General features: G+C 47.2%; 1 protein-coding gene across 4 annotated transcripts in view; it reads left to right on the top strand.

Moving 5' to 3' along the window:
* Positions 1–6,124: 6,124 nt before the first annotated feature.
* Positions 6,125–22,068, top strand: part of KSR2 (kinase suppressor of ras 2) — a 416,724-nt gene continuing 400,780 nt past the window's right edge. For all 4 annotated transcript variants that reach the window (XM_047698076.1, XM_047698073.1, XM_047698075.1 and 1 more), the window contains exon 1: positions 6,125–7,203. In XM_047698076.1, the coding sequence (XP_047554032.1) occupies positions 7,024–7,203 (180 nt within the window). In that variant the 5' untranslated portion in view covers positions 6,125–7,023. The remainder of the gene's footprint in view (positions 7,204–22,068) is intronic.

Raw genomic sequence — 22,068 nt, 5'->3', positions numbered from 1 at the left:
ATGGGGAGCCTGCTTCCCCCTCTCTCTCTGTCTGCCTCTCTGCCTACTTGTGATCTCTGTCTGTCAAATAAATAAATAAATAAATAATCTTAAAAAAAAAAAAGGAGCAAGTTTGGTCAATGGCCTTACTTTACTGCAATTTTCAGCGATATCCTTCAATGTACACTAAGGAGTCGGCCGGTGTCACAGTATATATCGTCTCCCATCCTGAGGGTGCTGTCTCTGAAAAATTCACTGCATTGTTGAGTGCTTAATTTGTAAAGCTAGCATAAATCACCGGACTAAATTGTCCATTACCGCGAGCTCAAGTTATCTTGCCATCAAGAGAGGGATCTTGTTGCTTTGCCTGCACTGGAAAATTAAGAAACAAAGAGGCAAAAGGCCAAAAGGAGGAGAACTCTAGAAAAAGTCCATTTTCTGATGTTGGAAAGAATTCACAAGGTTAAAGACAGGAGCATTCTGCTGGCACACCTCAAAGGTATTTTTTTTTTAAGAGCCATTAATGTTTTGGGGATCACTGAGTTAGAACAGAACAATAATCGTCCTCTCGCAGCTATGGAAGATTTGGTTGTATCCTGGGGGCTGGCATCCTGAGATTGATCCCCCAGCAAAGAATCAGGAGGAAAAAGGAAAAAAGAAAAAAGAAAAGCAAAAAAAAAAAAAAAAAAGAAAGAAATGCCCTGGGAAGGCGGTATGTCGAGCCCTTCAAGGAGAAGTCAGTGTCAGTTTCGTTCTGTTCCAGGGGCGTTGGCCACCCCACTACTTCCTAATGTGCTACTTTCCAATTTGGGTCCCTATTCACCATGCAACTTAGAAAATATTGGGGACAGCTTATCGCTAATATAATGAGAAGTGGAATGAGACTTTTCCTGTTGACCCAGAACTTCAGCTAAAGCTTCAAAGCTGAAAACAATATATAACAATACTGCCTCCTGTCAAGAGGTGACCAGACCGGTCCCTTGACCATCAGTAACCATCAGCTTCCAGCCTATATAAAACAAGGTCAGATTTTATCCAGAGGACGGTTCTCTGACAGGTCTTTGTAGGTGGTTTTCTTCTCCCCTCTGATCTCCGAGCCAGGAGAGGAGAGCTCAAAGCAGAATCACTCATGAGACTGGGAGCATCAAGGGGGGGCGGTGACTGGCACCTCAGTGCCACCTGAAGGTTGCCTGGGGCTGTCCATGACAATAGGGCAAGAAGCAAGGGCAGAGGGCAAAGGTGCACCCTATATCCCAGGGGCCAGAGTATGTGTGTAGGTCTGAGTCATCCTGACTCACCCAAGAGGACTTGGCCAGGACCTCAGAAAAAGAATGTGGGGGTGCTTCCCAGGGTCTGAATGGAAACGAGGTGTGCAAGAGGTCACCCAGCAATGGACTGGGCCCCCACAAGGTCCCGACAGGGTTCTCCAAAGATCTCCCAGTGCAACCAGCACTTGTCAGGCCAAGGCAGGCAGTGGGGGGCATCTGACATCCAAGAGAACTAACTATACCCATTCTCAGCAAAGGGTCCCTTTTCCTCTTGCTCTCCTGCTCCTATGCTCCGGCAAGGTGAGCTGGGAAGGGACAGGAGAGGACACACCTGCTCTCATCTCCATTGCAGATTCCTGAGCCACCTGTGGAGCAGAGCTGAGGGGGTGGGGAAGAGGTATTAAACTGCATATGAGAGTACAGTTTTGATCGGACTGGACTGGACTTTTAATATGAGCCTCTTCTTACAGCTGAAACTCAGAGCTATGGGGTCTGATGTGATATTTCCAAGCTCAGCTCCTTTCATAGCCCAGTAAGAAGAATTTATTTCCACTATTGATAAAGGCGCTGTGAGGGGTGCCTGGGTGGCTCAGTGGATTAAACCTCTGCCTTAGGCTCAGGTCATGATCCCAGGATCCTGGGATTGAGCCCCGCATCGGGCTCTCTGCTCAACGGGGAGCCTGCTTCCCCCGCCTCCTCTGCCTGCCTCTCTGCCTACTTGTGATCTCTGTCTGTCAAATAAGTAAATAAAATCTTAAAAAAAAAAAAAAAAGGATAAAGGCGCTGTGAGACATGTAGCATCCAGAGTGCCAAGCACTTTCCAAAATGAAGTCCCAGCAACCATAGCACAATGTGCAGCCGTCAGCTCCTGTTCTCCAACCTTGATATCTATGAGATTTCTGTTGCTCTGGGGTGCAAACCGCCTTACGCTATCCCAGGGGCAACCAAATGCCAACAGGGGCCAGGCAGGAGATACAATGAAGGTGGTTAGGTGGGGTCCATGGTGAACTCGAGAGCCTGTGTCCCATCTGAGAGGGACAGCTATCTCTCAGATCTGCCAGTTGTTGCCCAATGAGGCCACATCTTCCTGTTTTCCCAGATCCATTTTTGGAAGTGTCTCCTGATGTCAACATTATTGGTAAGAATATAGGGTTCTTTGTTGCAAAGGACACAGTGTACTCCAGGTGGATCAAGTACAAGTGCTTTAACGGGGGTACTATGCACTGAATTGGGTCCCCTCCAAATTCACATGCTCGAGCCCTAACCCCCTCAATGGACCTTTACAATGTTTGGGAGGTAATGAGGGCTAGGTGAAGCCAAAGGGTGAGGCCCTAATTCAAAGGAGCGATGGCCTTATAAGAAGAGGAACCATGTGAGCTGTGTGGACTTGCTGTGTGGATACAGCAAGAAGACGCCCTCTGACATCCAAGAAGAGGGCTCTTATCAGAACCTGAACATGCCGGCACCACTATCTCCAGCCTCCAGAACTGGGAGACAAATAAATTTCTGTTGTGGAAGACACCCATCAATGGTATTTTATGTTAGCCAAGGCAGTCTGAGAGAGCTGGTGGAATCTCCAGGAAGACGAGAGTGCTAGGCTCAGACTGTCCAGCTGGGAGTGATGCCCAAACCGCTCCATCAGATGGCCCCTGTGAATGCCATGCCATGCCTCTCAGCACAGATCCCATGCTTACACAGGGGCAGGACAGCCCGACACCCATGCACTGGATGCCATGCTCACTATCAGATTGGCTCCTCTTTGTCGCTCGCTTCCAAGTATTAATCTCATGTGACGTGTGTAATGGTAGAGTCCAGATCACATGAAACTTGGTTGCAAGGAAGGTTCTCGAAGAGTGCTTTGGTTTCTCTTATGGAGAGGTGGGACTCATAAGGTGGGCATTTTCAAACATAGGGAAGGTCTTCAAGGGCGCTGGATGGATCTGAAGTGTAACAATTGTCCACGCTTGCAATTAATTGGAAAGACATGCTGGTGGTGATTGGATGGAGAAAGCGGGGGCAAACGGAATGCCTTTGTGTGCTACTTACAGCCCTGCCTGTTGATGACTTCTGAACTATGGGCTACCTCCATTTTTAAAACTTCTGCTTCCTCTGAGAACAACTAGAAAAGCCAAGTCAAATCATCATCATCATCATCACCTACTTAAAGGCGTTCAGAGAGCTGCCGAAGCAACCAGAACTAGAGGGGCCAAGATTCTGGAACGTTGAGGTGGGCTGACAAACTGCAGCCACTTTTTCCCTGGGGCATTTGCAAATTTGGGCACTTGAAATCTAGACTTTTCCCAGGCAAGGATGCTGCTGCTGGGGGCCAGAAAAACTGGCAGAATTCTGGTGGTGACTTAGGGCTGGAGAGACAAAATTAGGGACTATCCTAGAGAGATGGGAGGGGTAGAAAAGTGGTTTTCCCCTTAAGATATTTGGCAAATTCTGCAACAGTGCAGGCCAAGAGGCTAGAAGCCAAACAGAAAGCCCCTGAAGAAAAGCAGTGGATCCAGCATTCTTCCCATGCTACAGCTACCAGGATTAGAGCACAGGACCAGAGGAAGGACCTCAGTGAAGACCTGAAGTTCTCATTTGGAATCTCTGAAAGGCAAAGGCTTAGAGGTGGGAGCCAGAGTTATATAGGAGTCTTATAAAAACTGCAGCCCTGCCTCCACCCAACTCAGCCCCTGACTGGATTAACATGCTCAGTCCCCATGCCATCTGGTTGCAGAGAAAGGGTGAGCCCTCTCCAGGGCTCCTGGAGATCACCCAGAGACTTGGCATGTATTTTTCATACACAGATGTTGTATGGCATGCAACAAAAATTACAAGGTCTACCAAGAGACAGGACCAAATCCCTGAAAACAAATAGAAAATGGGCTATAGAAACAGAGTGTGCAGGTGACCAAAGCCCTGAAATAAAATCAGGGCTTTAAAATAACCATGATTAACATGTTCAAGAGACGCAAAGCAAAAGAAGGAGAAAAAAGTTGAAAAGTGAATTTTACCAGAGAATTGGAATCCATGAACTTCCTAGTTCAAAAGACTGAGGACATAGAGAACTCACTTGAGTTTCTCATCGACAGAGGGCTTTTGAAAATGCTGATTCGGGGGCATCTGGGTGGCTCTGTGGGTTAAAGCCTCGGCTCGGGTCATGATCTCAGGGTCCTGGGATCGATCCCACATGGAGCTCTCTGCTCAGCGGGGAGCCTGCTTCCTCCTCTCTCTCTCTGCCTGCCTCTGTCTACTTGTGATCTCTGTCAAATAAATAAGTAAAATCTTAGAAAAGAAAAGAAAATGCTGATTCAGCTCTGTATGAGCTGTAAAACCTCATGGCCCACAGTCTTAAAAAAAAAAAAGTTTGCCATCACTGGCTGTCGTTCTCTTTACTTTTCAAGTGGCTTCCTTTAAGGGACACATATTTTACCATGTATTCTGAGTCACTCTGCTCCATAAACCCAGTTGCCTGGCATGGAGCTCTGTTCACCAGGAGAAAGAGGAGCCTTTTGCTAATTATCCTGAACACATCCTTTGAGCAGTGGGTGTTGGGATTGCCAGTAGTTAAGATGATCAGGAAGATGAAGCCTCTCTGGGATGACATTTGAGTCGACACTGAGTGACAAGGAACCAACCAGGAGAGAATTTGAGGGAAATGTGGTCTGGGCAGAGAGGATATAGAAAGCAAAGAACTCTGAGGCAAGAATATGTTTGGTGATTTGGTCAGGGGTGGGCAGACTTTTCTGGAAAAGGCCATATAATGCATATTTTAGGCTTTACAAGTCATACAGTGCCTGTTGCAACTGCTCACTTTTGCTGTGACAACACAGCAGTCAACAGACATAGAAAAATGGGTGGCAGTGGTCCAATAAAACTTTGTGTATGGACACTGAAATTAAAATTTCTTATAATTCCCACACATCACAAAATCTTTTGATTTTTTCCCAACCATTTAAAAATATAAAAACCATTCTTAGCTCTGGGGCCACAGTTTGCTGGCGTAAGGTCCTTTAGGTAGGTGGGGATCAGATAGTGCAGGACACCTAGGGCATAACAGTCAGATTAAGGCAAAGCAAAGCCCCTTTCCCCCTCCAAATGGAAAAGCCACCCCTCTGGGTAACTGCAGGCCGGAGTACCAATTCCGGGGGTGGGCAGCGTTCTACGGTTCATGGAAGATGATCAGGTTTGTTTTACTTTGCCCCAGTAACAAGAAAGGACAAAGGAACACACACACACACACACACACGCACGCACCCTGGGAAGCAGCAGCCTACAGCTCATGGAAGATTATCAGATTTGTTTCATTTTTCTCCAGTAACAAGAAAGGACAAACGGACAGAAAGACAGACAGACGCACACACGAAGGGCTCACGGAAGAGGATCAGGTTTCTTTCATTTTACACGCACACACACACGCACACACATACACACACCCCCCGAGCCAGAAAGCCAGAGAGGACGTGCCCAGGTTCACGCTGACGTTTAACCAGCACGCACTAAGGGTTTGAAAGTTGGGTGCACACCTGCTCCCAGCCGGAGCGCACCTGCTGAGCAGCACTCCGGCCTCATCTCGCGAGAGTGTGCCGTAGTAGTGGCCCCCCCCACCCCTATACCCCCTCCCCCCACCGCCGCCCCCGCGCCCAGCCCCCGCGCCGGGGCACACTCCCCGCCGGCTCCCCCGCCGCGCGCGCCTCCCCCGCGCCCCCGCCCGCCGGCTCGCACGCACGCCCCGTAGTAATTGCGCTCCGCCACGCGGGCTCCGCATCCCCGCGAATCCCGCCCCCCTCCGCTCCCCTTCTCCCCTCCTTCTCTCTCCCCTCCCCTCCTCTCGCCCCGGCCCGCGCCGGCGGCCGGCCCCTCCGCGGGCAGGTGCGCGAGCCTGCGCGCGCCGCGGCCGCCTCCTCCGGCGGGTCCCTGGCGCGCCGGGCCGGGGCGGCTGCGCGCACGGCGCCGCTCCACCAACCCGCTCCCCGCAGGTCCCTCGCTCGCTCTCCATCCCTCGCCGGCGCTCGCTCCCCCCCGCCCTTTGATTGACAGGCAAGATGTCGGTGTGGAGCGAGGCAGGAGCGAATGCAGCAGCCGTCACCCCCGGAGCCCGGCGGCGGCAGCAGCAGCAGCAGCAGCAGCAACAGCAACAGCAGCAGCAGCAGCGCGAGGAGGAGACAGCAGCCAGCCGCAGTCGCCGCCGCAGCCGCGGGAGCAATGCAGACAGCATCTTGAGGACGCGCTAAAGCACTCCAAACGGTGGACAATGCCCTGTCACTGCAATTGGGAGGGGGGCAAAGCAGATTTTTTTTGACATAAAAGCCAGCCAGCCAAAAATATATACATTTGTCCTTCACGGAGCCGGTGTGTAAAGAGTGAGCGCTGTTTTCCTTCGCCTCCTCCTCTCCTCTCCTCTCCCTCCCCCTCCTTCTCCTCTTTTTCCTCCTCCTCCCCCCCCCCCTCCTCCTCCTCCCTAAGTGTACAGACAGCATCACATCACCTGGTTTGCTTCGGAGAAACAGCATCTCTCCTTTTCAGGGACCAGAGACTCAAAAAGAGGAGACATTCGAATGGAGTCTGCTTGATACCCCAAAATAAAATAATAAATTTTGGCTCTTGTCCCCTCCTCCCACCCCACCCCCTCAACCCTGTGTGAGATGTTGGGTTTCTTCTTCATGAGACATTGTTGAGAAGTCGCAGTGGTTGGAGAGCGTAGGGGGTAGACTACCTCTACGCCCCCCCCTTTTTTCTCTCTGGGAGGAGGAGGAGGGGAAGGGGGCTTGCCGAGCGAGCGATGGATGAGGAAAACATGACGAAAAGCGAGGAGCAGCAGCCTCTGAGTTTGCAAAAAGCCTTACAGCAGTGCGAGTTGGTCCAAAACATGATAGACCTGAGCATCTCCAACCTGGAAGGGCTTAGGACCAAATGTGCCACCTCCAACGACCTCACACAAAAAGAGATCCGGACCCTGGAGGTAGGTGTTGCCTGTGGGGGGGGGGGGGGAGCAATCTTTCCTTCCCTCTCCTTGCTTCCCACCACCCCCCTTTCCTTTGATTCTGTTTGTTGGGGGGCGGGAGGGTGTGGGAGGGTATCAAGGTGGGCACGATTTGGTTTTCTGTGATTTATCTTCTTTGCAAAGCCTGCCCTGGGTGTCCCTTTACTGTACCGCTGTCGTCTACGCTTGGCTGGGTGGTGGTAGTAGTAGTAGTAATTGTGATTCCTTATGTATTATTATTCTTGCGGCTGTTATTATCATTCGCTTCCCATCCGAGGAGTGAGTTCTCTCTTTTTTCCGCTTGTGGGTTTGTTTATATACCACGGGGGCTTGTGTGCTGGGTAAGGCATTAAGGCGCTGCAGAGAACCCACGTGACCTTGCGCATTCTGCAGGTGGTCAAAGGTGGTTTTTGCTCGCAGAATGGGGCTGCCTATAAATATAGACCTCTTCCGAGCTCAGCCTCCTTCCCTGGCCCGCTTTTGCCCCTTGGATTTTGTTTTTGTTCTTTTGTTTTTGTTTTAGTTCAGAGGTATCCATGTCAGGGGGTAAAGAGGGGGAAAAAAAAATCCCCATTGAGTTTCCAATCAAACCGTTTGATGCAGGGAGCTGTTGCAGGCCTGAAACGTGTAAAAAGATAAGAGAAAATGTGCCTGGGTCGGCACACGCAAGCGGTGTGGGAAAATACTCTTGAATCCGTGGTGGGACCGCGGGGAAAGGGGTCGGAGGAGGAGTCATCTCTGGCGAGTTGTAACATTGTCTCCAACAGAACTTGAGGGCGAGTTTGAAGCAGTTTTGGGGGATGGGGTGGATGCAAAGTTACTCAGAAAGAAGATGGCAGAAATTATTTCTTCCCAAGGCAGTTTGGTCAAAGGAGGAAGGTTTCAGGAGCTTTAGAAAATGTCTGGTGTGCACATAATCCCTGGGCATCCACGTTGTTGGAAACATCTGAAGGGTTCCACTCACTTCTCCCTCAAAACAGCTGTACACACGGCTTGATTAAATTTGGGAACTCCCATTAGCTGGCATTTGCTGAGGGTAGTGGCTGTGCAGGCTGGGAGCATAGGAAAGGGGTTATCCCTCTGGAGAAGTGGGCATGTGTGGTGCTGGGAGGTTCCCTCTGTTTCCACTCCAGGAGTTTCCAAGGCCCGAACTCTTCCGTCCCTGCTGAATCTTTGAGCCCTGTGCCCCCGTTCCTGCCTGGATAAGTTCCACTCTCTGATTCACTTTAAAGTTGTTTCCCCCCATCCCCCTTCCATGATTTTAACTTTGGCTGTTTGGAAGGTCATCAATTGGGAAGGAGAGAGAGAGAGAGAGAGAGAGATGCTGTTTGGTCCCCTAGAAAACATGTCTGTGTGCACCTGTCATGTGGGAAAATGATCCTCAGAAATGAAATAAAATACGTGTCAAGAGGGATCAGAGGAGTGGGGACTCTGTTGGGAGACCAGGTACTTGCTTTCTCAGAGTTTTGGGAGAATAGTCTAGGCTAGGACTTTGTGGCTGGAAGAAAAAGTGTGGGATGCCCTGGCCCAGCCTTCTGTACTCTGTGTGAGCAGTGAACACACAGAACGGCAGGCAGTAAATAAATAAGTAACCCAAAAGGGCCACCTGAGTCCTCTTCTGGTCCTTTGGGTCAGGAGTCCCAAGGGCTCATTTATGTATCCCTGTGTAAGTTCCCCTGGTTTAGTTTTCAACTCTTCTCAACATGGCCCATCCTCTGATAGCTTCTGGAACAATGGCGATGGTCACAGTGGACCCTGGCCTCTATGGCTTCTTTCCTGCACCGTGGTTTTCTTTGAAAACCGGGGGATGGAGTTACAAGAGGTTGTAATTACTTGGAGCGCATCTGATTGTCAGTTTCCTGGTCCCAGGATGCCAAAGAGCGTACCCACAACCGCTTCACACATACTGTGCAGGGAAGGGTCTCCAGCAGTCATGCCAGCTCTATGCTTCTCGGGCCCCTGGGGCAAGGGGGGGGCCACTGAGGAAGCGCTGGTGACTCCAGGTCCAGCCAAATCCTGCCAAACCTCGCCTAGGTTTTGGACCGAGGTTCTTTATCAACCAAATGTTTCTGCATACCAAAATGTATATCACATTTTGTATGTCAAAACTGCCCGAGGGAACTTATTAAAAATGTGCCTTCTCAGCCTCTAACCCCAGAGGTTTCTAATTCAGGTGGGACTGGGGGTTAGGGGCGGGGGCGGCGGGGGAGAGGGAAGGCCCAGGAATCTGCATTTAAGAAACAGTCCAAGGGACACCTGGGTGGCTCAGTTGGTTAAGCGGCTGCCTTCGGCTCAGGTCATGATCTCAGGGTCCTGGGATCGAGTCCCACATCGGGCTCCTTGCTCAGTGGGGAGCCTGCTTCTCCCTCTGCCTCTGCCTGCCACTCTATCTGCCTGTGCTCACTCTCGCTCTCTCTCTCTCTGACAAATAAATAAATAAAATCTTTAAAAAAAAAAAAAAAGAAAGAAAGAAACAGTCCAAGTGTTTCGATGCATGTTTTCACATTGACACTCTGAGGAATACCCACCGATTAGGACATATTTCTGCAGTTTGATGGTGAGAACTCCCTGCTCACAAACATTGAAGTAAGCAGTACATGGAACGTCCTGGAAAACCGTGATAATAAGCAAAATTTGGTAGCATGCCTATGACCCCATGATAACAAAAATATACAGCGTGGACTGAGCCTTCCAGAAGCGTCCTGCATGATTAGGGAGATAAGGCTCACAGTATAGGTGTGAAATAATGATCAAGTCCAAACAGCAAATGATACGGGAGGGCAGCATGTGGGTCTGTGAAGAATATTTTCAAACTGCATGAAATGGAAAATTCAACCACGTGTTAAAGGGAACAGTGGCTTCTTTTCCTTGTGTAGCATCAAGTCTGGAGGGATGTGGCTGCTTGAGTTGGCTCAAGTAAGATAGTAACACCGGGGCTGTCGTCTCTTTGAGCTGTCAGTGGCCTTTTTCTAATGGTTGCAAGCTTCAGCCATCACACCCAGGTTCAAGGCAGGGATGGGGGGCGCCGGGTGAGGAGTGTGCAGATATAAAGGCTTCATGTCTTTTTTTTTTTGCTTCCCCAGAATACCTCTTGCTACCTAACCCACAGATGATGTTTTATTTTGTTTTTTAAAAAGATTTTAGTTATTTATTTGACAGAGAGAGAGATCACAAGTAGGCAGAGAGGAGGGGGAAGCAGGCTCCTCGCTGAGCAGAGAGCCCGATGTGGGGCTCGATCCCAGGACCCTGAGATCATGACCTGAGCCGAAGGCAGAGGCTTAACCCACTGAGCCACCCAGGTGCCCCTCAGATGATGTTTAAGTATGTCTTATTGGCCAAAACTTGGTCGGATATGTAGTCCCAGCTGCAATGCTGGGAGGTGGGGAAGCGGGAACAGCATCGTGAGTGGTTTAGATGGGTTGTGGTCCATTGCCTCGGTTGACCTGTTGTCACTCCATACACAGTCAAGGTTCTGCTTGCAAGAAAGCAAGAAGGGATATTGGGTGGACAGCCAACAGGACTGGCCGTGGCATGTTATCAGGAGGTATTCTGGCAGAGAAGAAAGGCCATGAGCTTTGGAGTTAGACCAATACAGTTTTAAATTGTAGCTTTTCTGCTTAACTTTATCTTGGGCTAGTGATTTAAATTTTCTGACCCGTGGTTTAATTTTTGGCAAAATGGCAAAAAAAGAATAATATTACCTACTTCAGTGGTTATGAGGACTGAAAGACAGGACATTTTCAAGGGTCTAGTGCTATCTCTAGCACAGCCCGCAGGGGTTGAATAAATGATAGTTATGATGATGATATGATTAGCATTATGTGGTGTGGGCTAGATGACATGGAAGGGAACAGCTCAGATCAGAGGGAGAGAAGCAAGAGTTTGAGCAGCATTTCCAAAGTATGTTCTGTGTGCAACCTTAGTTTTGTGGTCTGGTAGCATTTTCCATTCTTCTAGCATATACTAGTGATCTAGGCACTGTGCTAGATGCTGGTGGTCAACCAGTACTCTGAAGACAAGATGGATTCCTTGGGTGCTAACGCCCGAGAAAGATTGCGTTAAACAAAGGGAAACAGACTTCTCAGAGTCTTTACTATACTAACTATGGGCATGGTGACTCCAAGAGAGGGTTGGGTCCTTTTTCCAAGGATATCCCTTGGGTCTGATGTTCCATAGAATACACCCAGGGAAACATTTGGCAGAGCAGTTAGGGTAGCTTTCTTGGTTGGGGAGCTGGGGACCCTGAACGGAGAGAAGGATGGGGGAAGGCTTAGATCACAGTAGGTTGGGAGAACCTGCGCAGCAAGACAACAAGCTGAAGGCGTTTCATGCCAGTTCACGCCTTCGTGGGCCTGCAGGGAGACCAGTTGGTCCAGAATGGAGAGTCCCTGATAGAGTGTCAAAGGAAATGAATTTAGATCACAAACTCTTGAGATCTAAGGACAAGGGAGTCAGACTGACAAAGTTTCACTCCTTTGAGGAAGGAGGTAGAAATCCTCAAAAGTTTCGGAGTGAATACGATAAAAATTTGTTTAAAGGTTAGTCCAATGGCAGCCTGCAAACAGGGGCTGACAACCTTTTTTGTTAAGGGACAGAGAGTAAATAGTTTAGGCTTTGTGGGTGATGTACACCCACTGCCCATCACAGCCACTCAGCCTTGCTATTGTCCCGTGCACTAGCCATGGATGAACTATATCCACAAATGAACGTTTCCCTGTGCAGTGTCATGTATGGACCCTGAAATCCCAACTTGAAATAATTTTCACATGTCCTAGAAACATTATTTTCTACCTTTTTTTTTTTTTACATTTAAAAATGTAAAAACTATTCTGAGATTTGGGGACTTACAAGAACAGGTGGTGGGTCAGATTTGGCCCATGGGCGATAGGTAGCTTGCTGATCTCTGATCTGTAGGGTGGACAGCCTAGTTCTGCTGATCTTGCCTGGGTCACTCACGTGGTTGCCATCATTGGGTGGCTCAGCTGTGCTGGATGGTCCAAGACGGCCTTACTCAAACGGCCAGTGGTTGGTGGGGGTGCCTTGGTTTCCCTCCCCATGGTCTTTCCAGCAGGACAGGCAGATTTCTTCCCTGGTGGAAGCAGCAGTGTTCCAAGACAATACACCCTGTTGCGCAGCCCCTCTCAGGCCTCTGCTTCCGTGACCTTGGCCGGTGTCCCATTTGCCAAAGCAGGTTAAGTGGGTAAGCCCAGAGTCAGTGTAGAAATTACTATCTAAGGGTATATATTCTAGGAGGTGTGGTTCAGAGGGGCCAGTGAACAATCTAATGTAACAAGGTAGCATTGCTATGGGAAAACCTCCCCCCCAAAGCCCAAAATAAAACCAAAATAGCATGGGAAAGAGGGAGGGTCATGGCATCATCTGCAAAGGGCCCCCTCAAGGAGGTTTTACTGACTGGAGGAAGCAAGCCGAGACCTATCTGGGAAATGCACCAGGAAGAGGGAACAGCGGATGCAAATTTCTTGGGTGGGAACGTGCTTGGAATGTTAATAGAACAGCCAGGAGACCACTGTGGTTGGAGTGGAGTGGGTGGGCAGGGAAGGGGTGAGGGCACCGTGGGAGACAGAAGCAGGGCCCTGATCATAAAGAGCTTTGATAAGATACTTGGATTTTGTTCTAAGCACGAACAGGGCAAACAGGGAGGTGACTGATTTATTTATTTCTTTTTTAAAGATTTTATTTATTATTTGACAGAGAGAGAGAGATCACAATGAGGGCTCGATCCCAGGATGCTGGGATCATGACCCGAGCCGAAGGCAGAGGCTTAACCCACTGAGCCACCCAGGCGCCCCTGAGTTATGTTTTTAAAAGATCTTTCAGACTGCTGCAGGGAAAATAGACTGTAGGGGGTAAGAATGGGAGCAGGGAGATAATTTGGGAGGTTAGTGTGGAAACCAAAGTCAGGAGTGACTGTTTTGGACGGTTATGCTGGTTGGGGGATGGGGCAGGTGGCTGGATCCAGAAGGTCAGGTGCACGGAGGTGCCCGTGAATCAGATATGGGGAAAATAAAGGATGGAAGATTATGCCTCAGCATTTGGCTTAAGAACAGAGTGAATGGTGGTGCCTCGATTTGAAATGTGGGGAGTAGAGGTGGAATAGGTTGGGCTTACAGTGAAGTCCTATCTGGACATGTTCCATGTGTCAGGTAGACAACTAGGTATTTGAACCTATAGCTCTGAGGAAGGCTGGAGCTACACAATGCACTTAATATGTCAGGAACTTCTTCTCATATTATTAAATATTTTTAGTGGCTGTGGGATAATACATGGATGTAGCATGATTTAACAAGTCCTACTGTCAGATGTGTATGTTATAACTTCCCATTATTATAAATAATACCGTAGTAGACATCCTTGCAGTTTGTATCAGTTCTTCAGTTCCAGGGGAATTGCTGAATTCAAGGATATGCAAAGTCTCAGGGCTTATGATAGGTTTTGCCAAATTATTGTTCACCAGGCATGTGAAAAGGGCCTGTTTTCTCCTATCTCCAGTATGAGTTTATGCTTTTTTGAAAAAGATTTATCTGGGGCACCTGGGTGACTCAGTGGGTTAAGGCTCTGCCTTCCGCTCGGCTCATGATCTCAGGGTCCTGGGATCGAGCCCCGCGTGGGGCTCTCTGCTGAGCGGGGAGCCTGCTTCCCCCTCTCTCTCTGCCTGCCTCTCTGCCTACTTGTGATCTCATTCTCTGTCAAATAAATAAAATCTGAAAAAATTTATCCACTTATTTTTATTTACTAAAATTTTTTTAATCATCCTATTTGAGAGAGAGAGGGGAGAGGGAGAGAGAGAGAGCAAAGGGGGAGAGGGAGAGAGAATCTCCAGCAGACTCCCCACTGACTGTAGAGCCTGATGCGGGGCTCAATCCCACAACCCAGGAGATCAGGACCTGAGCTGAAACCGAATGCTTAACTGACTGAGACACCTGGGTGCCCCTGCTTTATGCTTTATTTTATTCTTTGGTTGCCTATTTTTTAAAAGATTTTATTTATTTACTTGACAAACAGAGATCACAAGTAGGCAGAGAGGCAGGCAGAAAGAGAGGGGGAAGGAGACTCCCCGCTGAGCGGAGAGCCCGACGTGGGGCTTGATCCCAGGACCCTGGGATCATGACCTGAGCCGAAGGCAGAGGCTCCAACCCACTGAGCCACCCAGGCGCTCCTGCCTATGTTTTGATGACTGAGAGCTCAGGGTTAAAGAGGCAGTTGCCTCAGGTTAGAATCTCATCTTTCAGTTTCTAGTTGGGAAGGATCTGGGGACTTGTGGACACAAGAGGAAGACTTGGTTTTCCACACCAAGTGGCCAGCCTGTGAAGACCTAGCCTCGCCCTTTTGCCTTGTTCTCATAAAGATATGTCTGGGGGGTGGTCTCACAACTCTGAGTCAGTGGTGAAAGTTGTTTCTGAAGGGTTCACTCTCCCCTTTGGGTTTTTGGAGTGGATTCTGTTCCGGAGCACGTTATCCTTCTTCTAATGGGCAGAAAACTGGGGAGTCTTTCTCCTCCCCCAGACAGTCAGTCATTTTCTAGGCTCCCACCCACTGGGCTCCTACTGTTGGGACCTGGCTGTTCGTCCTCGCCCCCAGAGTGCCGCTGTGGAGCTGGGGAAAGGGGAGGTGTTCAAGAGCTGAGGAAGACAAGGGACACATGGCAGCTGGGACGGAGGATGGAGAAGCCGCAGGATGGGGAGGAGAAAGTAAAAGCAGAGAATTATTGTCAGCAGGATTTCTATGACCCTTGCAACATACCTCCAGTGGCCAGTGACTGCAACTGTGGTTCTTCCTGCTTTTCAAGTGAATTTACTGAGGTTTAGAGTCACTGGTTTGTTCCAAACTGGAGGCTAAGACAGCTGCAGATCCAGAAAGAGGTTTCCTGCTCTACTTTGGGCTTCCCAAAGGGGGCATGGCCTGGAAGGGAAGAAAGGAAGACGAGAGCAGATAGAAGGCAAAGGTGATCATGGTGAGGCGGTTGGAGGTGATGGCTCTTGGTTTAGCGAGAACCATCATGGTGGCATACTCTGTCACTCAGATAATTTCATTTCACGGGTAGGCTTTTTTTTTTTTTTTAAGATTTTTATTTATTTATTTGACAGATAGAGATCACAAGTAGGCAGAGAGGCAAGCAGAGAGAGAGGGAGAAGCATCTCCCCACCGAGCAGAGACCCCGATGCGGGGCTCGATCCCAGGACCCTGGGATCATGACCCGAGCCGAAGGCAGAGGCTTTAACCTACTGAGCCACCCAGGCGCCCCCACGGGTAGGCTTTTCTAGATGAAAGCTATTGGGGAGAAATGTAGAACCAATGGAGACCAAGCAGGGCATCCACAGACACAAGAAAGGATGACAGAAAGAGGGAAACAGACTCAAGGATGTCCAGCCAGTTGCCACCTTGGCTACTGAGCAATTGAAACCTGGTGGCTTCTGACTGAAATGTGCTGTTGGTATCAAATCCATACCAGGGTCTGAACTCTTAGTATGAAGAAGAGACTAGAAAATATCTCCTTAATCATGTTTTATATTGACAGCATGCGGCCATGATGTTATTTCAGACAGATTGGGTTAATGAAATCTGTTCAAATTAATTTTACCTGTATCTTATTACTCTTTCCTTCCCGAGGCTACTAGAAAATTTTAAATTACGGAGGTGGCTCTCTGTGTTTTTCAGCTGGACAGTTGCTGCTTTTGGCCATTGAGGTGATTTCTCTGTTTTGCTTGAATAGAAATTCTGTTCTTGGTAAAGACTGAGAATATGGGACGCCTGGGTGGCTCCATGGGTTAAGCCTCTGCCTTCAGCTCGGGTCATGATCTCAGGGTCCTGGGATCGAGCCCCGCGTGGGTCTCTCTGCTCAGCGGGGAGCCTGCTTCCCCCCCACACCTGCCTGCCTCTCTGACTACTTGTGATCTCTCTCTCTCTCTTTCAAATAAATAAATAAAATCTTAAAAAAAAAAAAAAAGACTGAGAATATGGCACCCCTGCCCCGGGGGTTACTAGGCAATCGTTGATTAAAGCAGTGGTTGCGTTCCAAAGACGCGTGCCCTTGGTTTCCCGGGACCAGTGCAAAATTGAGATGAAGACTCAGAAATAATAACGTAATTGAGTCTCTAGAAATTTTCGTGGATGCTTCAAGCAGTATAACCTAGTGATTAGGTGAGCTTGGGATCTGCCAATAGGATTGCTTGGATTCCAGTCTGAGTTCAAGTTACTTAGCTAAGTAACCTTGGGAAAATGAGCTCTCCTTTCTCAGCTTCAGTTTCCTTGCTTATAAAATTAGGATCATGTTACATAGGATTGTTATGCCGATTACACGGAATTGTGGATTAAGGAGCTGAGCAGGGCGCTTGGCCCGTGGCAGATGCTTACAGCATTTCCCCCAGTAGGTTGGCATGGGGAGGTTAGGGCATCTCAGCCTTTGGGTGGGGTTGCCATGGCTGGGTGTATCTATCATTCATTTATTCAGTGACTCTAACTGAGCTCCCAGTGCGTGAGAGCAAGGTGTGAGAAGAAGAAACCCAGAGAAGCCTTCGATGGGATAATGGCACACCTGTGGGGCTGCAGGTGACGTAAGTGAACAAGATTCTGATACTAGGTCTGGGTCTTTGAATTCGCCCACAGATGACTCACTTCCCATCAGTGCCTGACAGGCTTTAGTCTTTAAACCATGTGCTCATTGCAACCCTAAGTTGGTTAACAGTTCTGGGGTTGGTTGGACCTTGTACCTCCTGAACTTCTCTTAAGCTTATGTGATAGAAAAAAACCATGGTATCCAATTGCTTGAAAATCTTATCTTTTAAAGGTAGGAGGACCCTTAAGAGGTTGGCTAGGGTTACCTCTTGGCTAGTGTCTAGCTTTGGCATGGTGCTTTGGGGCGAGCCCCACCTCATAAGGCAGCCTTTAAATTTTTTTTTATGGTGGTAAAATAGGTATCACATAATATTTACCATTGTAACCATTTTAAAGTGTGCAACTCAGGTGGTATGAAATACATTCACGATCTTGTACAACTATCATCACTATCTATCTGCAGAACCGATTCATGATCCCAGATAGAAATTCTGTACCGATGAAACAATAACTCTCCCCAGCTGCATGGTAACCCCCATTTCCTGTGTGCATGAATTTGACTATTGGAGGAAGGTTCATCCACGTTGTAGCTGGTGTCAGAGCTTCATTCCTTCTTTATGGTTGTTTAATATTCCATGGTACATAGAGACCACATTTTGTTTATCCAGTCATCTGTTTATAGACACTTAAGTCATTTCCACCTTTTGACTATGGCAAACAATGATGCTTATGAGCATTGATGTACAAGTATCTGAGTCCCTGCTTTGAATTCTTTTTGGGTCTATATCTAGGAATGGATTTCCTGGGTCATATGGTAATTCTATGTTGAATTTTTTTTTAAAGACTTTATTTGACAGACAGAGATCACAAGTAGGCAGAGAGGCAGGCAGAGAGGCACTGCCTATGTTTAATTTTTTAAAAAAGATTTACTTATTTTAGGGGCACCTGGGTGGCTCAGTGGGTTAAGCCTCTGCCTTCGGCTCAGGTCATGATCTCAGGGTCCTGGGATCGAGTCCCTCATCAGGCTCTCTGCTCGGCAGGGAGCCTGGTTCCTTCTCTCTCTCTCTCTGCCTGCCTCTCTGCCTACTTGTGATCTCTCTCTGTCAAATAAATAAATATAATTTTTTGAAAAAATCATTTATTTTAGAGAGAGCGTGTGTCCTCGGGTGCGAGTGTTTGGAGGGGAGGGCAGAGGGAGAGGGTAGCTTGGACTCAAGCAATGAGGCAAATAGGTATAGAAAAGAACTCATCCATCAAGTGGGACATTTAGGGACCTTGTTTTTACTGGGAGGCAGAGCAAGATTATTTTATTTTATTTTTAAAAAGATTTTATTTATTTATTTGTTTGTTTGTTTATTCAAGAGACACAGAGAATGAGAGAGAGAAAGGGTGGGGAGGAGAGGCACCCAGGGAGAGGGAGAGAAAGAGAATCCCAAGCTTCCTCCATGCCCAGTGCAGGGCCCAATGTGGCACTTGATCTCATGACCATGAGATCATGACCTGAGCGGAAACCAAGAGTTGGATACTCAACTAACTGAGCCACCTAGGCACCCCAAGAGGCAGAGCAAGTTTAGATGCCACATTTTTATTTTTACTTTTATCTGGCTTGGAGGAACAGTCCTTTGTGATAAACCCTAAAGGCAGTATTATTCTTTTCATATGTTGCTAGATTTAATCTATTAATAGTTTGCTGAGGAATCTTGAGTCTGTGCTCATGAAGGATATTGCCTGTGGTTTCCTTTCTTGCGCCATCTTTGTTCAGTTTCAGTATCAGGGTATTGATGGCCCCATAAAATGAGTTGGGAAGCACCCCCTCCTCCCCTTCTGTTTTCTGGAAGGCATTGGAAGCACAACTGATGTTATTTCATCATGTGTTGAATGGTGGTAGAATTCAGCAGTAAAACTCTCTGGACCTCGAGATTATTATTGTTATTTTTTGCACGTGGAAGTTTTTTTTAAACTACAAATTCAATTTTAAAAATGTATTCTTTGGTGAATTTTGGTAGTTTGTTGTTTTTATTATTATTATTATTATTATTATTTAGATTTTATTTATTTATTTGAGAGAGAGAGTGAGAGAGAGCCTGAGAGGGGAGAAGGGCAGAGGGAGAAGCAGACTCCCTATGGAGCCGGGAGCCCAATGTGGAACTCGATCCTGGGACTCCAGGATCATGACCTGAGCCGAAGGCAGTTCCCTAACCAACTGAGCCACCTAGGTGGCCCAGTTTGTGGTTTTTAAGGAATTGGTACATTTTATCTAAATAATTGAATTTATGTGTCTAGATTTGCTCATGGTATTCCTTTACTATCCTTTTGGTGTCTGCGGGATCCTTTATCCCTGATGTTGGTAATACGTGTTTTTTTTCTCTTTGATTCTTTGCCTGTCTGGCTAGAGGTTTATCAGTTTTATTCGTCTTTTCAGAAAACCAGGTTTGGGCTTCATTTCTTTTTCTCTGTTTTTCTGTTTTCAGTTTGATTGGTTTTTGTTTTCAGTATTATTCCCTTCTGCTTACTCTGGGTTTCTTTTGCTCTTTTCTTTTTCCTGTTTTCTTGAGCTAGATGCTTAGATTGTTAATTTGAGACCTTTCTTCTTTGCTACGTGTTCATCACCACTCATGCCCCTTGAAGGACTATGCTAACAGCATCCCACAAGTTTTGATATTATATTTTCATTTCTTTGATTTCTTACTCTGGGATGCATACATCCTTTAATTAATTAATTAATTAAAGATTTTATTTATTTATTTGACAGAGAAAGATCACAAGTAGGCAGAGAGGCAGGCAGAGAGAGAGAGAGGAGGAAGCAGGCTCCCCGCTGAGCAGAGAGCCCGATGCAGGGCTTGATCCCAGGACCCTGGGATCATGACCTGAGCTGAAGGCAGAGGCTTTAACCCACTGAGCCACCCAGGCGACCCTGATGCATACACCCTTCAGAATCGTGTTGTTTAATTCCCAAGTGTTGTGGTTATTTTCTGGTTTAATTCGTTTAGGGTCCATGAGCACATTTTATATGCTTTCAATTTTTTTAAAATGCTTAAGGTTTATTTTACGACCCAGAATATCTTCCCGCTCGGTGAACGTAACATGTGTCCTTGTGAGGAATGTGTGTTTTGCTGTTGACAGGCCCAGAGTTCTCCAACCATCAATTAGATCCAATTGGTCGATGGTTTTGTCGAGACCCTCTACATCCTTGCTGACTTTCTCTCAAATTGTTTTACTGATTACACAGAGAGGAGTGTTGTTAGCGCCTACCCTTACTGTGGATTTGTCCAATTCTCCTTACAGATCCGACAGTTTTTGCTTCATGTACTTTATTTATTTATTTATTTTTAAAGATTTTATTTATTTATTTGACAGAGAGAGTGAGCACAGGCAGACAGAGAGGCAGGCAGAGGCAGAGGGAGAAGCAGGCTCCCTGCTGAGCAAGGAGCCCGATGTGGGACTCTATCCCAGGACGGTGGGATCGTGACCTGAGCTGAAGGTAGCTGCTTAACCAGCTGAGCCACCCAGGCGTCCCCGCTTCGTGTACTTTAAGCTGTTTTGTTAAGCGTATACACATTGGGGATGGTTATTTTCTTAGTGACTTGACTTTTTTTCATTATGTATAGTTACTATTCATGCCTGGTACTCTTCCTGGCAGTGAAAACAATTTCTCTGATATTGATATAGCCACGCCAGCTTTTACTTTTTAGGTTTTTTTTTTCCCTTTTTTAATTTGGGTAAAATTCACATAACATAACATTTACCACATTATCAACTTTACGTTATACAATGAGGTGGTTTTTGGTATATGCTTAATGTTGTACAGCCATTGCCCTTATCTAATTCTAGAACATTCTCATCGTCACAAACATGCACACATAAATACCTTGTACAGGCGCACCTCAGAGATACTGCGGGTTCAGTTCCAGACCACGGAAATGAAGTGAACATCACAATAAAGTGGGTCGAATGATTTTTTTGGGTTTCCCAGCGCACCTAAAAGCTATGATTATGCTACACTGTGGTCTGTTAAGGGTGCTGTAGCATTATATCTAGAAGAGCAATGTGCATATCTTAATTTTAAAAATCCTTTATTGGGGCGCCTGGGTAGCTCAATCGGTTAAGTGTCTGCCTTTGGCTCAGGTAGGATCGAGCCCTGCATGGAGCTCCCTGTTCCGTGGAGAGATTGCTTCTCCCTCTCCCTCTGCTTTCCTCTCTGCCTACTTGCGTTCTATCTCCCTGTCAAAAAAATAAATAAAATCTTAAAAAAAACACTCTTAAAAAATAAAAACCTTTATTGCCAGACTATGCTAACCATCATTTGAGCTTTCAGCAAGTTATCATCTTTTTGCTGTTGGACAGTCTTGCCTCCATGCTGATGGCTGCTGACTGGTCAGGCAGGTGGTTGCTGAGGGTTGGGGAGACTGGGGCAGTGAGGAAGTTTGCTGCATTGATAGACTCATCCTTTCACGAATGATTCTTTGGTAGCGAGCGATGGTGTTTGATAGTGTTTTACCCACAGCAGAACTTCTTTCAAAATTGGAGTCTGTCCTCTCAAGCCCTGCTGCTGCTTTATGAACCGAGTGTGTGGAACATTCTGAATGCTTTGTTGTATCAACAGTCTTCCCAGCTTCCTCACCAGGAGCAAATTCCATCTCAAGAAACCATTTTCTTTGCTCATCCATGAGAAGCAACTGCTCATCTCTTTAAGTTGTATCATGAGTTTCTAGCGATTCAGTCCCATCTTCAGGCTCCACGTCTAATTCTCGTTCTCTTGCTGTTCCCACCCCATGTGCAGCTACTTCCTCCACTGAACCCCTCCAAGTCCTCCACGAAGGTTGGAATCAGCTTTTTCCAAACGCCCATTTATGTTGATATTTTGACCCTTTCCCACAAATCACAAATGTTCTTTTTTTTTTTTAAAGATTTTATTTATTTATTTGACAGAGATCACAAGACAGAGAGGGAAGCAGGCTCCCCACTGAGCAGAGAGCCCGATGCGGGGCTCAATCCCAGGACCCTAAGATCATGACTTGAGCTGAAGGCAGAGGCTTTAACCCACTGAGCCACCCAGGCGCCCCCAAATCACAAATGTTCTTAATGGCATCTAGAATGGTGAATTCCTTCCAGAAGGTTTTTGTTTTATTTTTCCTAGATCTATCAGAGGAATCACTGTCTATGACAGCGATAGCCTTAGAAAATGTATTTTCTTTCTTTCTTTCTTTCTTTCTTTCTTTCTTTCTTTCTTTCTTTTCTTCCTTCCTTCCTTTCTTTCTAAGATGCTCCTTG

Source organism: Lutra lutra, chromosome 12 (assembly GCF_902655055.1).
Source record: "Lutra lutra chromosome 12, mLutLut1.2, whole genome shotgun sequence".
NCBI classification, from domain to species: domain Eukaryota; kingdom Metazoa; phylum Chordata; class Mammalia; order Carnivora; family Mustelidae; genus Lutra; species Lutra lutra.
This window is presented reverse-complemented; position numbering and strand designations above follow the sequence as displayed.